This window comes from Chionomys nivalis, chromosome 19 (assembly GCF_950005125.1).
Source record: "Chionomys nivalis chromosome 19, mChiNiv1.1, whole genome shotgun sequence".
Taxonomy (NCBI): Eukaryota; Metazoa; Chordata; class Mammalia; order Rodentia; family Cricetidae; genus Chionomys; species Chionomys nivalis.
Genome location: NC_080104.1, coordinates 63,075,273 through 63,092,991, shown reverse-complemented (window position 1 = coordinate 63,092,991; position 17,719 = coordinate 63,075,273). Strand labels below are relative to the sequence as shown.

Genomic DNA, 17,719 nt, shown 5'->3' with positions numbered 1-17,719 from the left:
AGTCATCTCTCTGGCCCCTAAAAGATAGTCCTCATGAGCCTAATTCAGCACACCTGCTTCTAACACACACACATTGAGAATCTGTATTCAGGACAAAGTGAGCACACATCCTGTTCCGTTGCCTCCCTGTAATGAAAGCTAGGCTGTTGTCTGCCGGAGTAGCTGCAGATCAGGACTGCCAAGCTTGTGAGGCCACGACTTTTACCTATATCCCAGCCATTCTTCAGCCTGAGCAGTGCTTCTCGGTCCCTGTCTATCTCCTCTTCTCTTTTGAGTTGATGCCTCCCTGTCAGTCACAAGGACTTGGAACTCCTTCACTGGGGAGGCCCCTTCTAGGAAGGCATAGAGGGGGATGTGCTGATAACCCTCAGAAGGTGGTGTGGCTGCTGTTTGAGTCCTACACTCTCAAAAAAGGATGTGCTGCTATCAAGAGCATGTTTCAAATTTTAAGTAACTGATTTACTAGAAAGTATCTGGAACATGATCCTGGGATGGAAAAAACCTATTTTCTGTCAACACAAAGAACAATTCCCATCTCTCTCAAAGGGAAGAAGAATTTATTCTGGAGCCAAATATGAGCGATCTTGCATTGAAACACAGGTTTAGGTACCCCAAATCTTATGTTTCAACTTAGAATCAGTTTCATGAAGCTTTTATAGAATAGAAGAAGAAGGCCTTAGAGCAGGGCAGTTTTCAAGACTGGTAGAAACATGAAATAGGTAGTTACAGCCAAGGAGAGCAGTCTCAGCTGTAGGCCCTGGATGCTGTCTGACATTATTAAATTAATACACTATTAAATTAATCACAGGCTATTAGGTCCAGCACAGAGGTGGGCACGGAAAAGGCTATGTAGGAGGCTAAAGGTAGCCCAAGATAAAATGTAAGTCATCTCCAGGCCTGCAGCAGTCCAGCTCCCTCCCAGGAATTCTCAGCCCATCAGAAATGACTTCAGCTGTTAGGCAGGAGGATCCCAAGTTCAAGGCCAGCTTGTGCTGTATTACAAGACCCTATTTGGGGGGAAGAAAAATAGAAACAGCAACCAAAATAAGTTCAACCCTGAAATTTAAGTAAAAACTTTGCATCAGCTCATTAAACTGTTACTGATTCTGATAGTTTCCTCTGTTCGCTTTATCAGGTTAATGTGCCACAATTATTAATGATGAAATCTTTGGCTTTCTAATATTTGTACTTTAAACTGTGTAAGAGAAACATCAGAGAATAAAATAGCAAAAGTATCCCTGATATCCGTAACAGTAGATATCATCACATCATTGAGTTCTTGAACCTTGAATGTATTTTATTAACATATAAAAGGTTAATTTAGATCTTAAAAAGTCAAGTGTTAAAAACGGGCCGTGGTGGCACACGCCTTTAATCCCAACACTCGGGAGGCAGTGGCAGGTGAATCCCTGTGAGTTCGAGCCAGCCTGGTCTACAAAGAGCTAGTTCCAGGACAGCTAGGACTGTTACACAATCCTGTCTCAAAAAACCAAAAAAAAAAAAAAAGTCAAGTGTTGATTGTTTTAAATCTTCCCACTGACTGGCACTAACAAGGCCTCTGTTGGGAGTGTGCAGGTTTCAGTACAGTTTCCTTACAGGAAGAAAATCAAGACTACTGCTAGAGCCTTCCCAGTGACAAGGAAGTCTGTACTGAGCCTGGTGGCTCTGGAGACTCCCTCATGCCCCCTGGTCCTGACCGCATCTTCCCTTGTTCTCAGAGACTAGTGGAGAGCCGCAGACAGCAAATCCTAAAGGAATTTGAAGAACTCCACAGGAGGCTGGATGAAGAACAGCAGGCACTCTTTTCCCAACTGGAAGAAGAAGAGCAGGACATTCTACAGAGACTTAGAGAAAATGCTGCTCACCTTGGGGGCAAGCGTCGGGACGTGGCCCACTTAGCTGCTGAGGTGGAGGGCAAGTGCTTACAGTCGGGCTTCGAGATGCTTAAGGTTCGACCTTTGCTCCGATGTAGTTCTTGGTCAAATGCAGACTAGCTTTGTAATGGCCATGCAGTCAGCCTGGGTGCATCCTTTCTTACTCTACTTCCCAAAGCCTAGACTTCTCTTCCAGATATTTCCTTTTAGAACTTACATGCCTGCAGCTAGTGAGTTGGCTCAGTGGTTAAGAGCGCTTGCTTCTCTTGGACGGGAGCCAGGTTTAGTTCTCAGCACCCACGTGGAAGCTTATAACACTCTGTAACTGGAGCTCTAGGGGCTCCAAGGCATTGCTTACACATGGTGCACATACGTACACACAAGCAAGACACTCATACATATAAAATAAATCTTTTTTTCTTTTTAAGTACCTAGAGGGACAGCCATGGGTGCTGAGAACCAAACTCTTAAATTTTTGGTTGTGAGCCTAGCCTTTAATGGCTGAGCCATCCCTCCTGACCAAAATAAATCTTTTTTTTTTTTTAATGTATATAATTTGTGCCCCCCAAAACAGACTCCTTTTCAGAAGACAGAAATCCATCCTACTTAGTGATGAACTGTGCATTCGAGTTTTTGTGAATACCGTTGCCCTTACTTTCCGGTCCTAGAACTTAATTTACCTAGTGCTAAAGCAGGGGTGTAGGAGCCTAATTTAAAGGGTGCTCAGAATGGGTTGATATGAATTAGAGCTTATTAGCCAGTGCTAGATAGGGATGTCCGGACCACAGTGGGAAGCATCCTGTGCCACCAGTTTGGAGCTGTCTGTACTGATTTTCAGTGATGCTGAGGTCTGTTCTTTTTTTTTTTTTTTTTTTTTGGTTTTTCGAGACAGGGTTTCTCTGTGGTTTTGGAGCCTGTCCTGGAACTAGCTCTTGTAGACCAGGCTGGTCTTGAACTCACAGAGATCCACCTGCCTCTGCCTCCCAAGTGCTGGGATTAAAGGCGTGTGCCACCACCGCCCGGCGCTGAGGTCTGTTCTTACAGAGAGCTTCCAGTGTCTGTGACGAGGAAAACACATGTGCAGGGACCATTAGGAAGTGGTGTTAATTATCAAGCTTTGTTATGACCAGCGGTTGAAACTGGGCATTCCATGAGAAACACACACTTAAGCCCATCTGAAGCTTGTCCCTTGGGCCCTCAGTTTGCCTAGCGCCTGGTTGGAAGAGAGGAGGGAGAACCTTTTTGCCTTCGTGACCCATGAATTCTAGGACCAATCTTACTTTCTTTTCTCTTTTCTTCTAGGATGTGAAAAGTACCCTGGAAAAGTAAGTGATTCTGTCTCTCTGAGTTAGGTCTTGACTTAGAGGAGGCTACGGGTTTAGTAATGCCTTGTCGGAAGTAGGAAAGGGAAGTAGTGTCTGAGTGAGAGAGGAGCAGGATGAACCATGGAGGGTGATAATGCTTCACCTCCCTCGTGATATCAGGTCATATTTGGTCGTACAGTGACGGTGGGGAGCCGAGCTGTGTTCAAACAAGACGGCGGAAGGGGCTGGAAGCACAGGAGTACAAGCGGCGGGGGGTGACTGTCCATTTGCATGGGATGTAAGAATATTCCAGGGAAGTCTTCAGGCTCATACTCAAGATACAGACCTGCCAAGGGAGCCACATAGATCTTAGGGAGGAAGAAAAGTGAGAGGGGTCTGGTCTTTTACCTTTCTCTACGGTGACACCACTCACATATTCAGTTGGCTGAAGCTCCCCCTGATGGTATTCTGGCTTTCTTTATCACCCATCCCTCCTAGATGTGAGAAGGTGAAGACCATGGAGGTGACTTCAGTATCTATAGAGCTGGAAAAGAACTTCAGCAATTTCCCCCGGCAGTACTTTGCCCTAAGGAAAATCCTTAAGCAGCTAATTGGTGAGTTGTTCCCAGGAGGAAACTGGTATAGGGCATGCAAAGGAGTGGAAGGTTAAGATCCTTCCAGTGGGCTGCATTTTTCTCATGCCCATCCCACCTGCCCATCTCACCTTAAACCATAGAGTTCAGAGAAAAAAACCTTAGGTTCTTCTCTGCATAGGACCTAGAGATGTTAAAGGATTCCTAACTCAGGTGGAGTGAGCCAGGAAAGCGAAGAGGGATATCATTAATATTCGTGTAGTGAAAAGCAGTCGCAAAGCCAGACTTTACAGGATTCAAGTTCATGCTCACCCTGTCCCCAGCTACCACAGCTCACTCCCTCAGACAGTGCCTTTCATTTCTTCCATACTCACCCGCCATGTTCTGGGGGCCTTTGTATAGGTAGGCTAGGAGAGCGAGGCAGGGACGTTTAGTTGACTCACCCACCGTGTTCTGGGGGCCTTTCAGGGGCCAGGCTTTGTATAGGTAGGCTAGGAGAGCAAGGCAGGGATGTTTAGTTAACTCGCCCACCGTGTTCTGGGGGCCTTTGTATAGGTAAGCTAGGAGAGCGAGGCAGGGATGTTTAGTTGACTCACCCACCGTGTTCTGGGAACCTTGCGTAGGTAGGCGAGGAAAGCGAGGCAGGGACGTTTAGCTGTTCCCATCCTCATCTAGCTCCCCACTCTGGCTTCTCCCGCCAGCGGATGTGACCCTGGACCCTGAGACAGCGCATCCTAACCTCGTCCTGTCAGAGGATCGGAAGAGTGTCAAGTTTGTGGAGACAAGACTCCGAGACCTCCCTGACACGCCCCAGCGTTTCACTTTCTACCCTTGTGTCTTGGCTACTGAAGGCTTCACCTCTGGTCGACACTACTGGGAGGTGGAGGTGGGCGACAAGACCCACTGGGCAGTGGGAGTGTGCCGGGACTCTGTGAGCAGAAAGGGCGAACTGACTCCACTCCCCGAGACCGGCTACTGGCGCATCCGGCTGTGGAATGGGGACAAGTACGCAGCCACCACCACACCTTTCACCCCTTTGCACATCAAGGTGAAACCTAAGCGGGTGGGCATCTTCCTAGACTATGAGGCTGGCACACTGTCTTTCTACAACGTCACAGACCGCTCGCATATCTTCACCTTCACTGATACTTTTACTGAAAAACTCTGGCCCCTCTTCTACCCAGGGATCCGGGCTGGTCGGAAGAATGCTGCACCTCTTACCATCAGGCCCCCGACAGATTGGGAGTGACAGGAGACAGAGCGTAGTTGGGGTGAGGCAGGGTCAAGAGTGATGGGTCTTCCATACTGTGACCTGCTGGAATGTCTTGGCGTTTACGTGGTTCCAGTCCTGAGCCATCTTGAGAAACCACCTGGTCTCTGGGATGGTTTGTGTGAAGACAGAACTGGGCTGCGTGGCAGAGCACAGAGGAGTGTCCCTACTTACTGTAGCGGGAGAACAGGCTCCCAGGGGATCGTAATCCGTGTCCAGCGGGTTTCTTGTTGCACAAGGACAGGTTGGGAAAGAAAAGGCTTTCTAGAAACAAAAAGTCTATATGAAAGGGTCTTAACTTGCTTAAAATGCAGGAAACAGAAACCTTTAAAAGGCTTCTGTGATTCAGAGTAGCCTTGTTCCTTGTGGGAGCGCATAGGGATCTGTATACCTCTGTGTCGGAAAGATGACTGACAGTTGCTGTCATCAGTCTAGAAGCTGAGTGACTTTTGAGGACGGAGATTGGACATTAAAGTTAGAAGGAGGATCAGGGAAGAGGCTAAAGGGATATTTCTAGAAGTGAATGAAGGAGATGGGGATTTCTTTTGTTTTCTTAGGTTAATGTTACCGTTACCCATAGGTTTAGCCAGAGGTTGGAATTTGGGGAGAAAGATAAGGTGGGCAGAAAGGAGAACCAGGTCTCAACCCTGGTTATTCCTGTCCCCGCAGTTGGTTGTCTCCAAGAAGTAGGCTCACCTTTCTCCCTTCTGGAGGTGAGATGGAAACGGCCCTGCGGGACACACGCTTGCCCTCGCACTGTTTTCCCAGGGGACGTGGAGAGGAGTCAGATACTAGAGGAAGAGAAGGGTCTATCCAAAGCCCTGGCCTTAAAGAATGTTAAAAGTAGGTATTCCCAAGTTGTTTGCCTTGTCCACTGGCTCAGGTGTCTGAGCCAGAAGGAAGAACGGTCATGGAGTCTTTCTCACCCCGCGAGAACAGGGTAGAAGAGGGTGGTTTGTTGTAGCAAAGGGTCAGATAGACAGCTTCGCTTCTGTTGCTGTCCTTCACCCTTTGACGTTCCCTTGTTCAGAGAATGGAAACCATTTTAAGTTAGGCCAAAATAAAAGCCAATAGGGTACATACGTTGTCACAAAAGGTAATGTGATGCATGCCAAACCAAACAACCCGGATTTTCTGCTGCTTGGGTATCTTTGTAGAAGACAGACGAGAAGCTGCACTGGGGGCCTTCAGTTCTCCTCCCACCTCAACAGGACTTTGTCCACTCTCTTCTTACCTTTGTGCCTTGACTGTGGTTCTTTGTGGCAAGATAATTTGGTTGGTCAAAATATGGAACAAAGGATCCACTGATGTGACCTCTGAGTTTGTGTGGTAATTTGGCAGTGGTCTTATGTGAAAAAATCACTGGGTATGAAAAATACATGTTCTTGGGTCTCACCCTCCATCCTTAATGGAGTTTTGGGTGGGCCTAGGAGTCTACATTTTAACACACTCCTCTCATTTGACTCTGAAGGCCCTTGGAAACCACCGCCCAGGGTACGTTTCAGCTAACGGCCTTATTCTGAGCTGGAAGCCTGGCTTTCCGCCCATCCTGGCAGGAGTCTTGAGACAGGAAGAGATCTGTGACTCCCTAGAAACTGTCCACATGGCCTGTTCTGTAACAGCGGGCGTCTTCTTTAATAAGTAAAAAAGTGGGAGAGAGCTGTGCCTCCTGAGGGCTAGGAGCTAAGTCCTCCCTCATAATACGATAAAATCTTTTCCACCTTAAGCCCCACAGGCATCAGTACTTTTTGTTTCATTTTTTTAAGATTTATTTATTATGTATGCAGTGGGTTGCCTGCAGGCCAGAAGAGAGCACCAGATCTCATTACAGATGTTTGTGAGCCACCATGTGGTTGCTGGGAATTGAACTCAGGACCTCTGGAAGAGCAGGCAGTGCTCTTAACCCCTGAGCCATCTCTCCAGCCCCTACTTTTTGGTTTTGAGTCAGGGTCTGGCCATGTGGCCAGTTCAGACTCATGTAATTTATGACAATCCTACCTCAACCTCCCAAGTGCTGGTCTAACAAAAATATAACGCGAAGCTAGACATTGCCTGTTTTGTTGTTCCAGATGTCTGTTTGGCTTCAGGAGAGTAAGAAAGTCTAGGCTGGTATCTACTGCACACACAATCCTCTCCATACATAAATAATACGTTTGTCCTGAAAATGTTCCGCTATTTTAAGATCCTTAGCCGCGCTGGGCCCTACCTAATAAATAGATAAGGAATACCACACTAGGACCGCCTCCCAGGGAAGAACGCACAGGGCGGGTGAGGTTGTCCTGTACCTGACAAGGGCCTCTGTGGGGCCGCGGCCCGAAACTACAGTTCCCAGCAGGCCTTGCACGTGCCCGGGGCGGGACATCCGGAAGAGGGGCAGACGCTCATGGCGGGCCCAGTGAAGGACCGGGAGGCCTTCCAGAGACTCAGCTTTCTGTACCAGGTAAGACGGCGGGGTCCCGGTGGGCAGCAGTCCGGTGCTGCGGCCGCAGCGTGACCCGGGTGGCCGTCTCTGTCCCCAGGCTGCACACTGCGTCCTCTCGCAGAACCCGGAGAACCAGGCACTGGCGAGGTTTTACTGCCACACGGAGAAGACCATCGCGAAGCGGCTGGTCCTGCGGCAGTAAGGCACGGGCCGGCGGGAGGAACCAGGGGCGCGGGCGAGCGGGTGCCCACTGCCTCTCCTCCTCACCCAGGGACCCCTCGGTGAAGAGGACGCTCTGTCGCGGCTGCTCCTCTCTCCTCATCCCGGGCCTCACCTGCACCCAGCGCCAGAGACGTGAGTGCTGCCTCAGGGACACCGTGGTGGGCAGCAGCCCCTTCCCCCTGGAGGGGGAGGCTTTCGCTAGCTGATTTGGACTACGTGACACTCTGTAGTTTAATCAAATAAAATCAACCCTATTTACTTAAATTATTTAATCTCTAAGATTCATTAAGTAATACCGACTGAGTGGGTTGTGGTGGTTCACGCCTTTAATCCCAGCACTTGGAAGGTAGCAGCAGGTGGTCTCCATGAGTTCAAGGCCATCCTGACCTACACAAGCCAGACCAGCCAGGGTTGCTTAGTGAGACCCTGTCTCAAACAAAAACACAACCTCTCTTTGGTTTTGGTTTTGCTGTTTTTGGACACAGGGTCACTGCAGCCGAAATTGGCATCTCCTGCCTCAGCATCCCTTGTGTTCGGGATTACAAGCGTGAGACAACACACACACACACACACACACAGCTACTAGAGTAGTATTTTTAAATGCTTGCATTGGAAGAGAATGGATTGCTAAGTTACTTCTACCAGTGGCAGGGACGTAAGTATGTCATGATAGACAGAGTCAGACAGAAACTCTAGACATTGGTTAGGATTCGCGCACGTGCACACACACACAACACACAAACACACACAAGCTTGCTTGCCGTCAAGGGGCTCGGGAGATGGTTCAGTGGCTAAGGTGTTTGATATGCAAGTATGAGGACCCAGCACCCATGTGATAGCCCCCCTTGGGGCCAGGTGAGGACACACAGAGTCTGGCGTCTCTCTGGCCAGACAGTCTAACTGAAAACACTGACTCCAGGTTCAGTGAGAGACCCTGTCTCAAGGATATGGTGGAACATAATAAAGGAAGACGCCCCAAACTAGATTTCTGTCCCACACGTAACACCCACACGAGTGCTCCTGTGTCCACACACATACACATATACAGAATATAAATAATAAGTATAAATAAGGAATTTTGAAAAGAGAATCAGTGATACAAGAAAATGACCAGAAGGCTGGGATGTGAGGTAAGTAGGGTGGAGAAAATGTGAGACTGGAGAGGGAAGCTAGACCTTGTTAAGGGCAGTGGTAGCGCACATCTCTAATCCCAGCACTTGGGGAGGTAGAGGCAGGAGGATCTCTGAGTTCGAGGATAGCTAGTGTGGTCTACAGAGCAACTTCCCAGACAGCCAAGGCTATACAGAGAAACCCTGTCTCAAAAAAAAAAAAAAAAGAGTTTGAACGTCATCTTAGAATTCCAAGGAATTGATGCTCATGCAGGGCCTCCCATACATATCAAATTTGCAATCCAAATGCAGGTGGGATAGAATTCCTATTGGCAGTGGAAGAAAACAGCAAGCAAGACCTTTTTCTCAGAAGCGTGGACACTCTCTTATTTCCCCCCACTTCAACCCCAGGCCTGAAGGGACAGCGCTGGACGGTACAGACCTGCCTGACGTGCCAGCGTAGCCAGCGGTTCCTGAATGACCCCAAGCATCTGCTCTGGGGTGACCGGCCTGAGGCCCAGCTGGAAAATCAGGCAGGTGAGCAGTGACAGGGCAAGATGAGGGAGTCCCGAGAAAGGACAGTGGAGGGTTGAAAAGCAAGGTGGGTGAGCCTGATCTGTGTAAGGGGTGCCACAGTCTTGGGAAACTAATTCTCTGATTCTCCTCCATCGTCTAGATTTCAGACCATCAGAGCCCCTGCCAAACACAGCCCACCTCCCTAAGGAGAACAAGCAGCCTCAGGCTTCAAACACTAATGACGAATTCACCATTTCCCAGATAAATAAAGATTGAATTTTGTTTGACTTTCTGTCTGTTCTGTGGTATTTCAACTGGTTTTATTATTTTCCTCTTTTTTTTGGGGGGGGTGCGAGGCGGGGTGGGTTGTCATGGTAACCTCCTTACATCTCTGTACTCCACCGTCCTTCCCAGTTTCCATTCACCACTAGGTCCCCTAAGCAGCCCTTTTCACCCCTGCATCCTCAATACAGTGATATATCTGGAAATTCCTTACATGCTCGTGTGCCTTCTTAGTGGATTCCATGTTGAGGCGGCTCCGACTATTGAGATGGGGAGGCAGACACTGTTCATATCCTCTGGGCATACGCGGACTTGGCCCTTCCCATGTCTCAGAGTTGTCCTCTGTAAAATCATAATGGAAATGGCTCAGGTCCGGACTAACAGGGAAAGGTGGTAAGCATGGCCGGCTTGCTCACATAGGCTCCACAGTAAACTCAGCTGTCTTGTCTGATGTCTGCGGAGAGGCTACTCAAGGACACAATCTGTGAACTGACTTCTTTGCTGGCTGCAGACTATCATGGTACCCCCAGACCCCCCCAGACATACAGAAACAAAATTCACTATCATGGGAGTGAAGTTTTCTTCCCTTTTACCTTTAATCCTGTGTTGCATTTACCTATGAATGCAGCTTTTAAAAATCTTTTTTTTTTTTTTGTCTTTTTTTTTTTTTCTTTCAAGATAGAGTTTCTTTGTTTAGCCATGGCTGTCCTGGAGGTCACTCTGTAGATCAGGCTGGCCTTGATTTTTTTTTTTTTTTTTTTTTTTTTGGCTTTTCGAGGCAAGTTTTCTCTGAAGCTTTGGTGCCTGTCCTGGAACTAGCTCTTGTAGACCAGGCTGGCCTCAAACTCACAGAGATTCTCTTACCTCTGCCTCGGAATGCTGGGATTAAAGATATGCACCATCACCGCCCAGCAAAAATCTCTAGTGTATGCCTTAAGCAACAATGATTCTGCATTTGGAATTTTGAAGGAGTCTGTTGCCTAACTGCTCCAGAAGACCCAGTAACTTCATCTCCCATTTGTCAAAGCAAGGCATATCTCCAAAGCCGGATTCCTCGTGGAAGAGGCTGTACCAGGACAAGAACACTGGGTTTATCGGTTTCCTGGGACCATGGTTGTAACCGTCTGCTGGATCCTTTTTCCCCACTCAGCCTCTCCAGTGACTCCACAAGTCAGTAAATGATTGGCACTAAAAGTACTAAGTAGTGTGTAGATGACAATGGTATTTGGTAGTCCATTTCTAGAGACTGCCGGCTGGGTCAGCTGAGAGCCATAAGGAACACGGGCTGTAAAAGCACACCTCATTCGTGCCTCGAGTCATGTTCTTCAGCTTCTCCAGAAAATCAATTCTGATGGCCCTTGGCTCTTGCACACTAAGTCTAATCTATGGACAACTCTGTGTGTGTGTGTGTGTGTGTGCACTCACACTGTGACAGCATACAATGGAACATGCCCTGTCTCAGGGTTTCTGTTGTGAGGAGACCCCATGACCATCACAACTCCTATAAAGGAAAACATTGAATTGGGGCCGGCTTACAGTTTAAGAGGTTTGGCTCATTCTCATCATGGTGAGAAGCATGGTGGCAGTACAGGCAGACATGGTGCTGGAAAAGGAACTGAGAGGTCTACATCTTGATCCAAAGGCAGCAGCAGGAGGCTGTGTGCCACACTGGGCATAGCTTGAGCATTTCAGGCCTCAAAGCCCGCCTTCCACAGTGACATACTTCCTCCAACAAGGCCATGCCTGCTAATAGCACCACCCTCTATGGCCCAAGCACTCAAACACATGAGTCTATGGGGCCGTTCCTAATCAAATTACCACCACATGCCCCAAATAGGATAACAGCCAGAGAATATTTGTTAGGGTCTTTTGCCCAGATTAACCCAAACTTCCTATGTAAGCACTAATGGCTTTGAGCTTCTGAGCCTCTGGCCTCAGTTCTGGGATTATATGCATTCACCAAAATTGCTTGGTTTCTATGCGGTGCTGGGGATTGAACCAAGGATCGTGCGCTTGCTAAGCAAGTGCTCTATCAACCGAGCTGCATCCCCAGCACAGGAGCAGGAAAGCTTGAGTTTTGGTTTTGTGATTCAGTCAAGAGATTTCCTCTTGTGTAGGAGATCATTAGGATCAAGTTCCATAGGGGGGAGAAGCGGGAGGAGTAGACTCCAGAGGGTGGAGAGTTGGCTTTATCATTATAAGCACTTGCTGCTTTTGCATTGGACCAGGGTTTGGTTCCCAGCATCCACATGGTAAGTCACAATTGCCCATATGCTGTGGGACAATGATCTTGTATCCTGTAAAGATTTGTTACTTGTATTTTAATAAAATGCTGTTTGGTCAGTAGCCAGGTAGGAAGTAGAGGCGGGGTGGATGAGAACAGGAGAATTCTGGGATCTAACGACTTCTGACCTCTTAGGGCTCTTGCACACACACGGTGCACGTACATGCTCTCACACATACACATGATATAGTTCTCTCATTGTTGTAAGCCACACTTTTGGGGTGACTTCTGTTGCCGTCCAGCTATGGCAGGGTTGTATTCCAGTGTAAGAGGCGCGTGGATTAGAAACATTAGGTAGGAGGCACAGAGATATGAAAGAAACACAGAGACACAGGAGAGAACCAGGAGGGCAACTCGGTGAATGCTGAATACTGAATTCGCCCGCATTTATTTTTTATATGCTTTTATACCCCAATACAAAAGTGGGGGAGAAGGCGGAAGATGCTTTGCACGACACAAAGGACGAGCAGGACAGTTACTTGCTTCAGCACTTGAGATATCAAGCCGTGATTTCCTTAGTAAAGCATTTGATGTTAGGAATGTCCACCAAATCCACCCTAAACCAAGTCTGTAGGCAGCCACTCCCTAGGTCAAACCTCCTGTTTTAAATGAAGGAGTAGTCCCAGCACTCGGGAGGCAGAGGCAGGCGGATCTCTGTGAGTTCGAGACTAGCCTGGTCTACAAGAGCTAGTTCCAGGACAGGCTCCAAAACCACAGAGAAACCCTGTCTCGAAAAACCAAAATAAATAAATAAATAAATAAATAAATAAATAAATACTTCAAGGACAAGAAGTAAATCTTTGGTTTAACCTGACACCTGATCTGCACTGTAGTCCCAGCTGTTCAAGAGACTGAGGCTGGAGAATCAGTTGCACTTGGGAGTTCGATACTAGCTTTGACCACAGCAAGACCTTACCTCAAAAAAAAAAAAAAAAAAGTTCTAACTCTCTGGAGGATGGAGGTTAGGACATGCAAAATTGGGTTTCCTGCACCAAACATGAAAACAAGTTCCTGGTGTCTGATAGTTCTCTCAAATGCCTCTGAAAACTCAATCATTTGAGATGTGTGCCCTTTCAAAACTAAAAGATAACAAGATCCGTCCATTTAAATTAAGTCAATCAAGAAAGAACACTTTTAGTAGTTATACAAAACTGATCATTGTCTAAACCTAAATTTATTCACTTTGAAAAGCTGGCTTAAAGAAAAACAAACAAACAAACAAACAAAAAAAAACAAAAAAAAAAAAACAGGTGTTGTGAGGCTTGAGCGATGGCTCTTACTCTTAATCTCTGAGCCATCATCCCTCCAGCCTCACAACACCTATTAAGAGCCTGCGTTCAATTCCCAGCAATTACATGATGGCTTACAAACACTTGTCATGAGCTCTGCTGCCCTCTTCTGGCCTGTAGGCATACATGCAGACAGAACACTGTATACATAACAAATAAATCTCTTTTAGAAAAAGAAAAAGCAGGTGTTGTGGTAACAGAGAGATTAAAAGAGGCAGAGACAGCAGATCTCTCAGGCCACCCTGGGCTACAGTGAGGTCCAGGACAGCTGGGGTACAGAGTTGAAGGAGAAGGAGAAAAGAAGAAAAGAAAAGGAAAAACCACGTCCGTGGTGCAGTTGTTTTGCTCGGTGGTAAAGCTCTTATGACCAAGACTGTGGGTTAGTGTCTAGCACTAAAGGATGCAGAGGGAAAAGGGAGGAAGAGGGGGGAGATGGTGGAAATGGATATCATTACTGTCAGGAGAAGTTAGAAGGATCAAATGTTGCTCTTTCTCAGAATTCAGAACATTGGATTCTCCACAAAGGAAATAATTATGGTTTTGACCGTCTCACATGGCGGTATCAAATACTGTATGTGGAGAGAGTGAAAAGTAGGTAAGGATTTTTCTTTGTGGCAGGGGGGTGGAGCACGCTTTTTGAGACAGGGTTTCACTCTGTAGCCCCAGTTGGTCTAAACTCATTTGGTCCAGGGAGGCCTTGAACTCATGGTGGCCTCCTGCTCAGGTTGCCTGTTAAGTGCTGAGGTTAGAAATTGAGCCACCCCATCCTGTTGCATATAAGATATTCAATCAACAATTATAAATACATTGGGAGTAATAACAGTAAAGCACATTAAAAAGGCAAGCTCTGGTTCGTGAGCAGTTTCTCTTTGCAGCAGACAGAGATCATTATAAAAACCACAACTGACCAAAGTGCAGAGAACTGACCTTGGGGTTCCCGGCCCCAATGGACAGACACATCCACAACAGGCTCCTGCACTTAAGGCTCAGGGAACACTGGGGTGGTCGAGGAAGGAAGATCTCAACTCCAGAGGACCAGGAAATCCGTGAAACGTGTCTCTTAGAAATGACACAGAGAGATAGAAAAAAAAAAAAAAAGAAATGACAGAGAGCCTACACCATGATACATCAACAATATGACTGCCTAAAAAAGACCCGAGCGACGATAAAGCCAACAGACATTCTAATGTGGAAGGGGGACGATAAACAAATAAAAACTGTTGAGAGGGGAGAATTAGTCTTTCCCAGGGATGAACTGTCTAATGGTTATTCAATACAAAGTGGTCAGTCCTGGGCTCCACTCCAGAGGTTGGATTTATATATTTATGTGTTTAAATGTGTGTGTGACAACAATAATAATCATAAATATGTTTATAATAAAAATCATAATAATCAGAAAAGAAACCATCTATTTGGGAGGGATTAAGGGGCACAGGAGGAGTTGGAGGAAGAGAGGACTTGGGGGAGGAAAGGGAAGAGAAATTATATGACTACATTTAAACTAAATTTTAAAAAATTTAAAAGGAGGCATATAAGGAGAAAAAGACATGTCCTGTGTATTGTGAAATCTGAATTAATGTTCCCACAATCCATCAGTGCCTCCAGCACATCTGTGTCCACATGTCTACAATTAATAAAGTGGTATTCTTATGTGTCTGCATTGCTAGGTCGCTCACCCTTAAGATAATTGCCTGACTCTTTGCTGAAAAATCACAATGCAAAGAACAAACATTCAAAACAGTGGTTGGAAAGACCGCTCAGTCAGTAAAGCACTTGGCTTGAAATCACGAGGAGTTGGTTCCCAGGATTCATGTAAACAAATAAAAACAAACAAATAATAAATAAATAAAAATCCAGGTGTGGTAGTACATTTGTAATCCTAGCCCTGGGGAGGCAGAGCTGGGTAGATCTGTGGCAGGTGGACCCCTGGATCTCACTGGCCAGCCAGCACCTTACCTACTCAACAAGTTTGGGGTCAGAAATAGAACCTGTTTAAAACAAACAACAACAACAAAACCCTTGAAGGTGGACAGCGGCACCTGAGGAGTGAGTGACAGTGAGTACCACCGTCCAGTTTCCACATGCATAGGTACACATGGGCATGGGCATCCACACTACATACATGAACACACATGTACACCAAACATGCAAAAAAAAGGATGGCATAGTGGATTCTTATAAAACACCCCTAAAACATACCCAGCCTTAGAAATACTGAATTTCTTACTTCTGGTCACTGTGACAAAATTCCTGAGGTTGGAAGGGTTTAATTTGGCTCGAGGTTTGAAAGACTTTAATCTGTCATGGCAGAAAAGTGTCATCACGATGGCCAGAAAGGTACAGGAAGAGACCAGAACAAACTGTGTCCTCCAGTGACTTCCACTTCCTACCATCCCCTAACTCTCAATAATGCCATCTTATTGTGAGACCATCCAGGGGTTAATATTCGTGAGGTCAGAGCCTTGGTGATCTAATCCTCACTGGAAATGCCATCACACTGAAGACATGGTTATACTGCTTTTTTAAAAAGTTTTATTTATCAGGCTGGAGAGATGGCTCAGAGGTTAAGAGCATTGCCTGCTCTTCCAAAGGTCCTGAGTTCAATTCCCAGCAACCACATGGTGGCTCACAACCATCTGTAATGAGGTCTGGTGCCCTCTTGTGGCCTGCAGGCATACACATAGACAGAATATTGTATACATAATAAATAAATATAAAAAAGATAAGTTTTAAAAAAAATTATTTATCATATTTATGTGTATATGTGTGTGCTTGTTTGAGCGATGTGTACCATGTGAGCTCATGTGCCCAAGCAGGCCAGATGAGGGTACCAGACACCCTAAAACTATATAGTTAATCGTGAGCCATTTGATGTGGGTATTGACACCGGAACCCTGATCTACTGCAAGATCAACAAGTGTTCTTAACTCCTGAGCCATCTGTCTGGTCTCAGGTTCGGTTTGGGTTTTTTTTGTTTGTTTGTTTGTTTTATTTTTAATTGTCAGCACTATATTTTAAGATTTGCAATGTTGTATATTTCATCTTCACATCATTTTCAATACTAGAAGCATAAATTATATAAAGTCATTAAAATAATTCTAATTATTTTATACAATTTTTTGCAAATTGCAGTCCGGGTGAATGCATTAACACACTGTTCATGCTGTGAGTATGTGTGTGCTAAAAACACTGAAGCTTCCTCATTAGCTAAAGACTTTTTGTATTTCTGTACTTATTTTAGATTTCATTTTATACTTTTATTGGCATGTACCTGTGTGTCTGCCACATGTGTGTGGGTGCCCCAACGTAGTCAGGAGAGGATGTTGGCTTCCCTGGAGCTGGAGTTACAGGCAGATGGTTATAATCCATCCAAGGTGGGTGCTGGGAGTCAAACTCAGGTTCTCTGAAGAGCAGCAAATGCTCCTAACCACTGAGCCATCTCTTCAGCCCTACATTTATGTTTTTGAAGGACATATATTTTTTATTTCTTCGGGTGACTGAAAAATATATATAACATATAAATATAATATAAAATATTATATAATAATAGATAAATAATAAAATAAAAATTAATAACTCCTAGCACTATTTGATCAAACTCATTAAAAGGCTTAGGTCGTCAAGATGGGCATGGTGGTCAAGTCTATAACCCAAGCACTCTGGAGACTAAGAGAGTAGAATCACTAATTTGCAGCCACCCTGAACTACATAGCAAAACACTGTCTCAAACAAACAAGGAGAGGTGTTGGGGCAAGGGCAGGGGAGATAAACCAAAGCTAAATGTGTAGAAACCTACTACAAAAGATGATAATTTTTTTTAGAGTGTGGAGGGATGGCTCAAATGTGACGAGCACTGGCTAGCTATTCTTCCAGAGATCCTGAGTTCGATTCCCAGCTACCCCACAGTGGCCTACAGCCATCTATAAAAATTTCTGGTGCCCCCTTGTGGCCTGCAGGCAAACATGCAGACAGAATGCTGTATTCATAATAAATAAATCCAAAAAAAAAAAAAAGAGCACTCTTTTTTTTTTTTAGAAAAAAAAGATAATTTTTAAAAAGAGCTTAGATTTGGAGAGATGGGCCGTGATTAACAGCACTTTATTGCTCTTGTAGAGGAACCCAGGTCCAATTTCCCCATACCCACATGGTGACTCACAACCATCTGTAACTCCAGTTCTGAGGCTCTGACACCTCCTCTGAGCTCTTTGGGCACCAGGCTCACTCATAGTACACATATTTACATGCAGGTAAGACACTCATGCACGTCTGTGACGTCATTAGCCCCTTGATGGAGACTTACTATGATAGTATTATTGAAGGTTAGGGAATGATAGGAAGTGGTGTCTGGTTGGAGAAAGTCTCTGCGTCATTCACGGTCTTTCCTGCTGTAGACACCTCCCACAGGCTCTCACGCATTTGATCCTGGAACTTTTAGATTGCAGCTTTCCGGGAGGAAGTAAGTCACTGTGCACTGTGAGCAAGCTTTGAGAGTTGATAGCCTCGACCCACTTCCGGTTTGTTCTCTCCTTAGTGTTTGTGGCTGAAGATGTAAGC

General features: G+C 45.9%; 2 protein-coding genes across 7 annotated transcripts in view; one reads left to right on the top strand and one right to left on the bottom strand.

The window, feature by feature from the left end:
• The window catches only part of Trim39 (tripartite motif containing 39), a 95,416-nt gene extending 85,822 nt beyond the window's left edge, over positions 1-9,594 (top strand). For 2 of the 6 annotated variants that reach the window (XM_057794383.1, XM_057794384.1), the window contains exons 4-7: positions 1,719-1,949; positions 3,177-3,199; positions 3,677-3,792; positions 4,473-6,362. In XM_057794383.1, coding sequence (XP_057650366.1) covers positions 1,719-1,949; positions 3,177-3,199; positions 3,677-3,792; positions 4,473-5,020 — 918 coding nt within the window. In that variant the 3' untranslated portion in view covers positions 5,021-6,362. Of the gene's footprint in view, positions 1-1,718; positions 1,950-3,176; positions 3,200-3,676; positions 3,793-4,472; positions 6,363-7,070; positions 7,482-7,560; positions 7,662-7,734; positions 7,818-9,205; positions 9,332-9,470 lie in introns of those variants that run through there. The other 4 variants (XM_057794388.1, XM_057794387.1, XM_057794386.1 and 1 more) reach the window with 4 other exon arrangements.
• Positions 1-17,719, bottom strand: part of LOC130890474 (H-2 class I histocompatibility antigen, Q10 alpha chain-like) — a 136,809-nt gene that overhangs the window by 38,990 nt on the left and 80,100 nt on the right. The gene's annotated exons all lie outside the window — the stretch shown is intronic.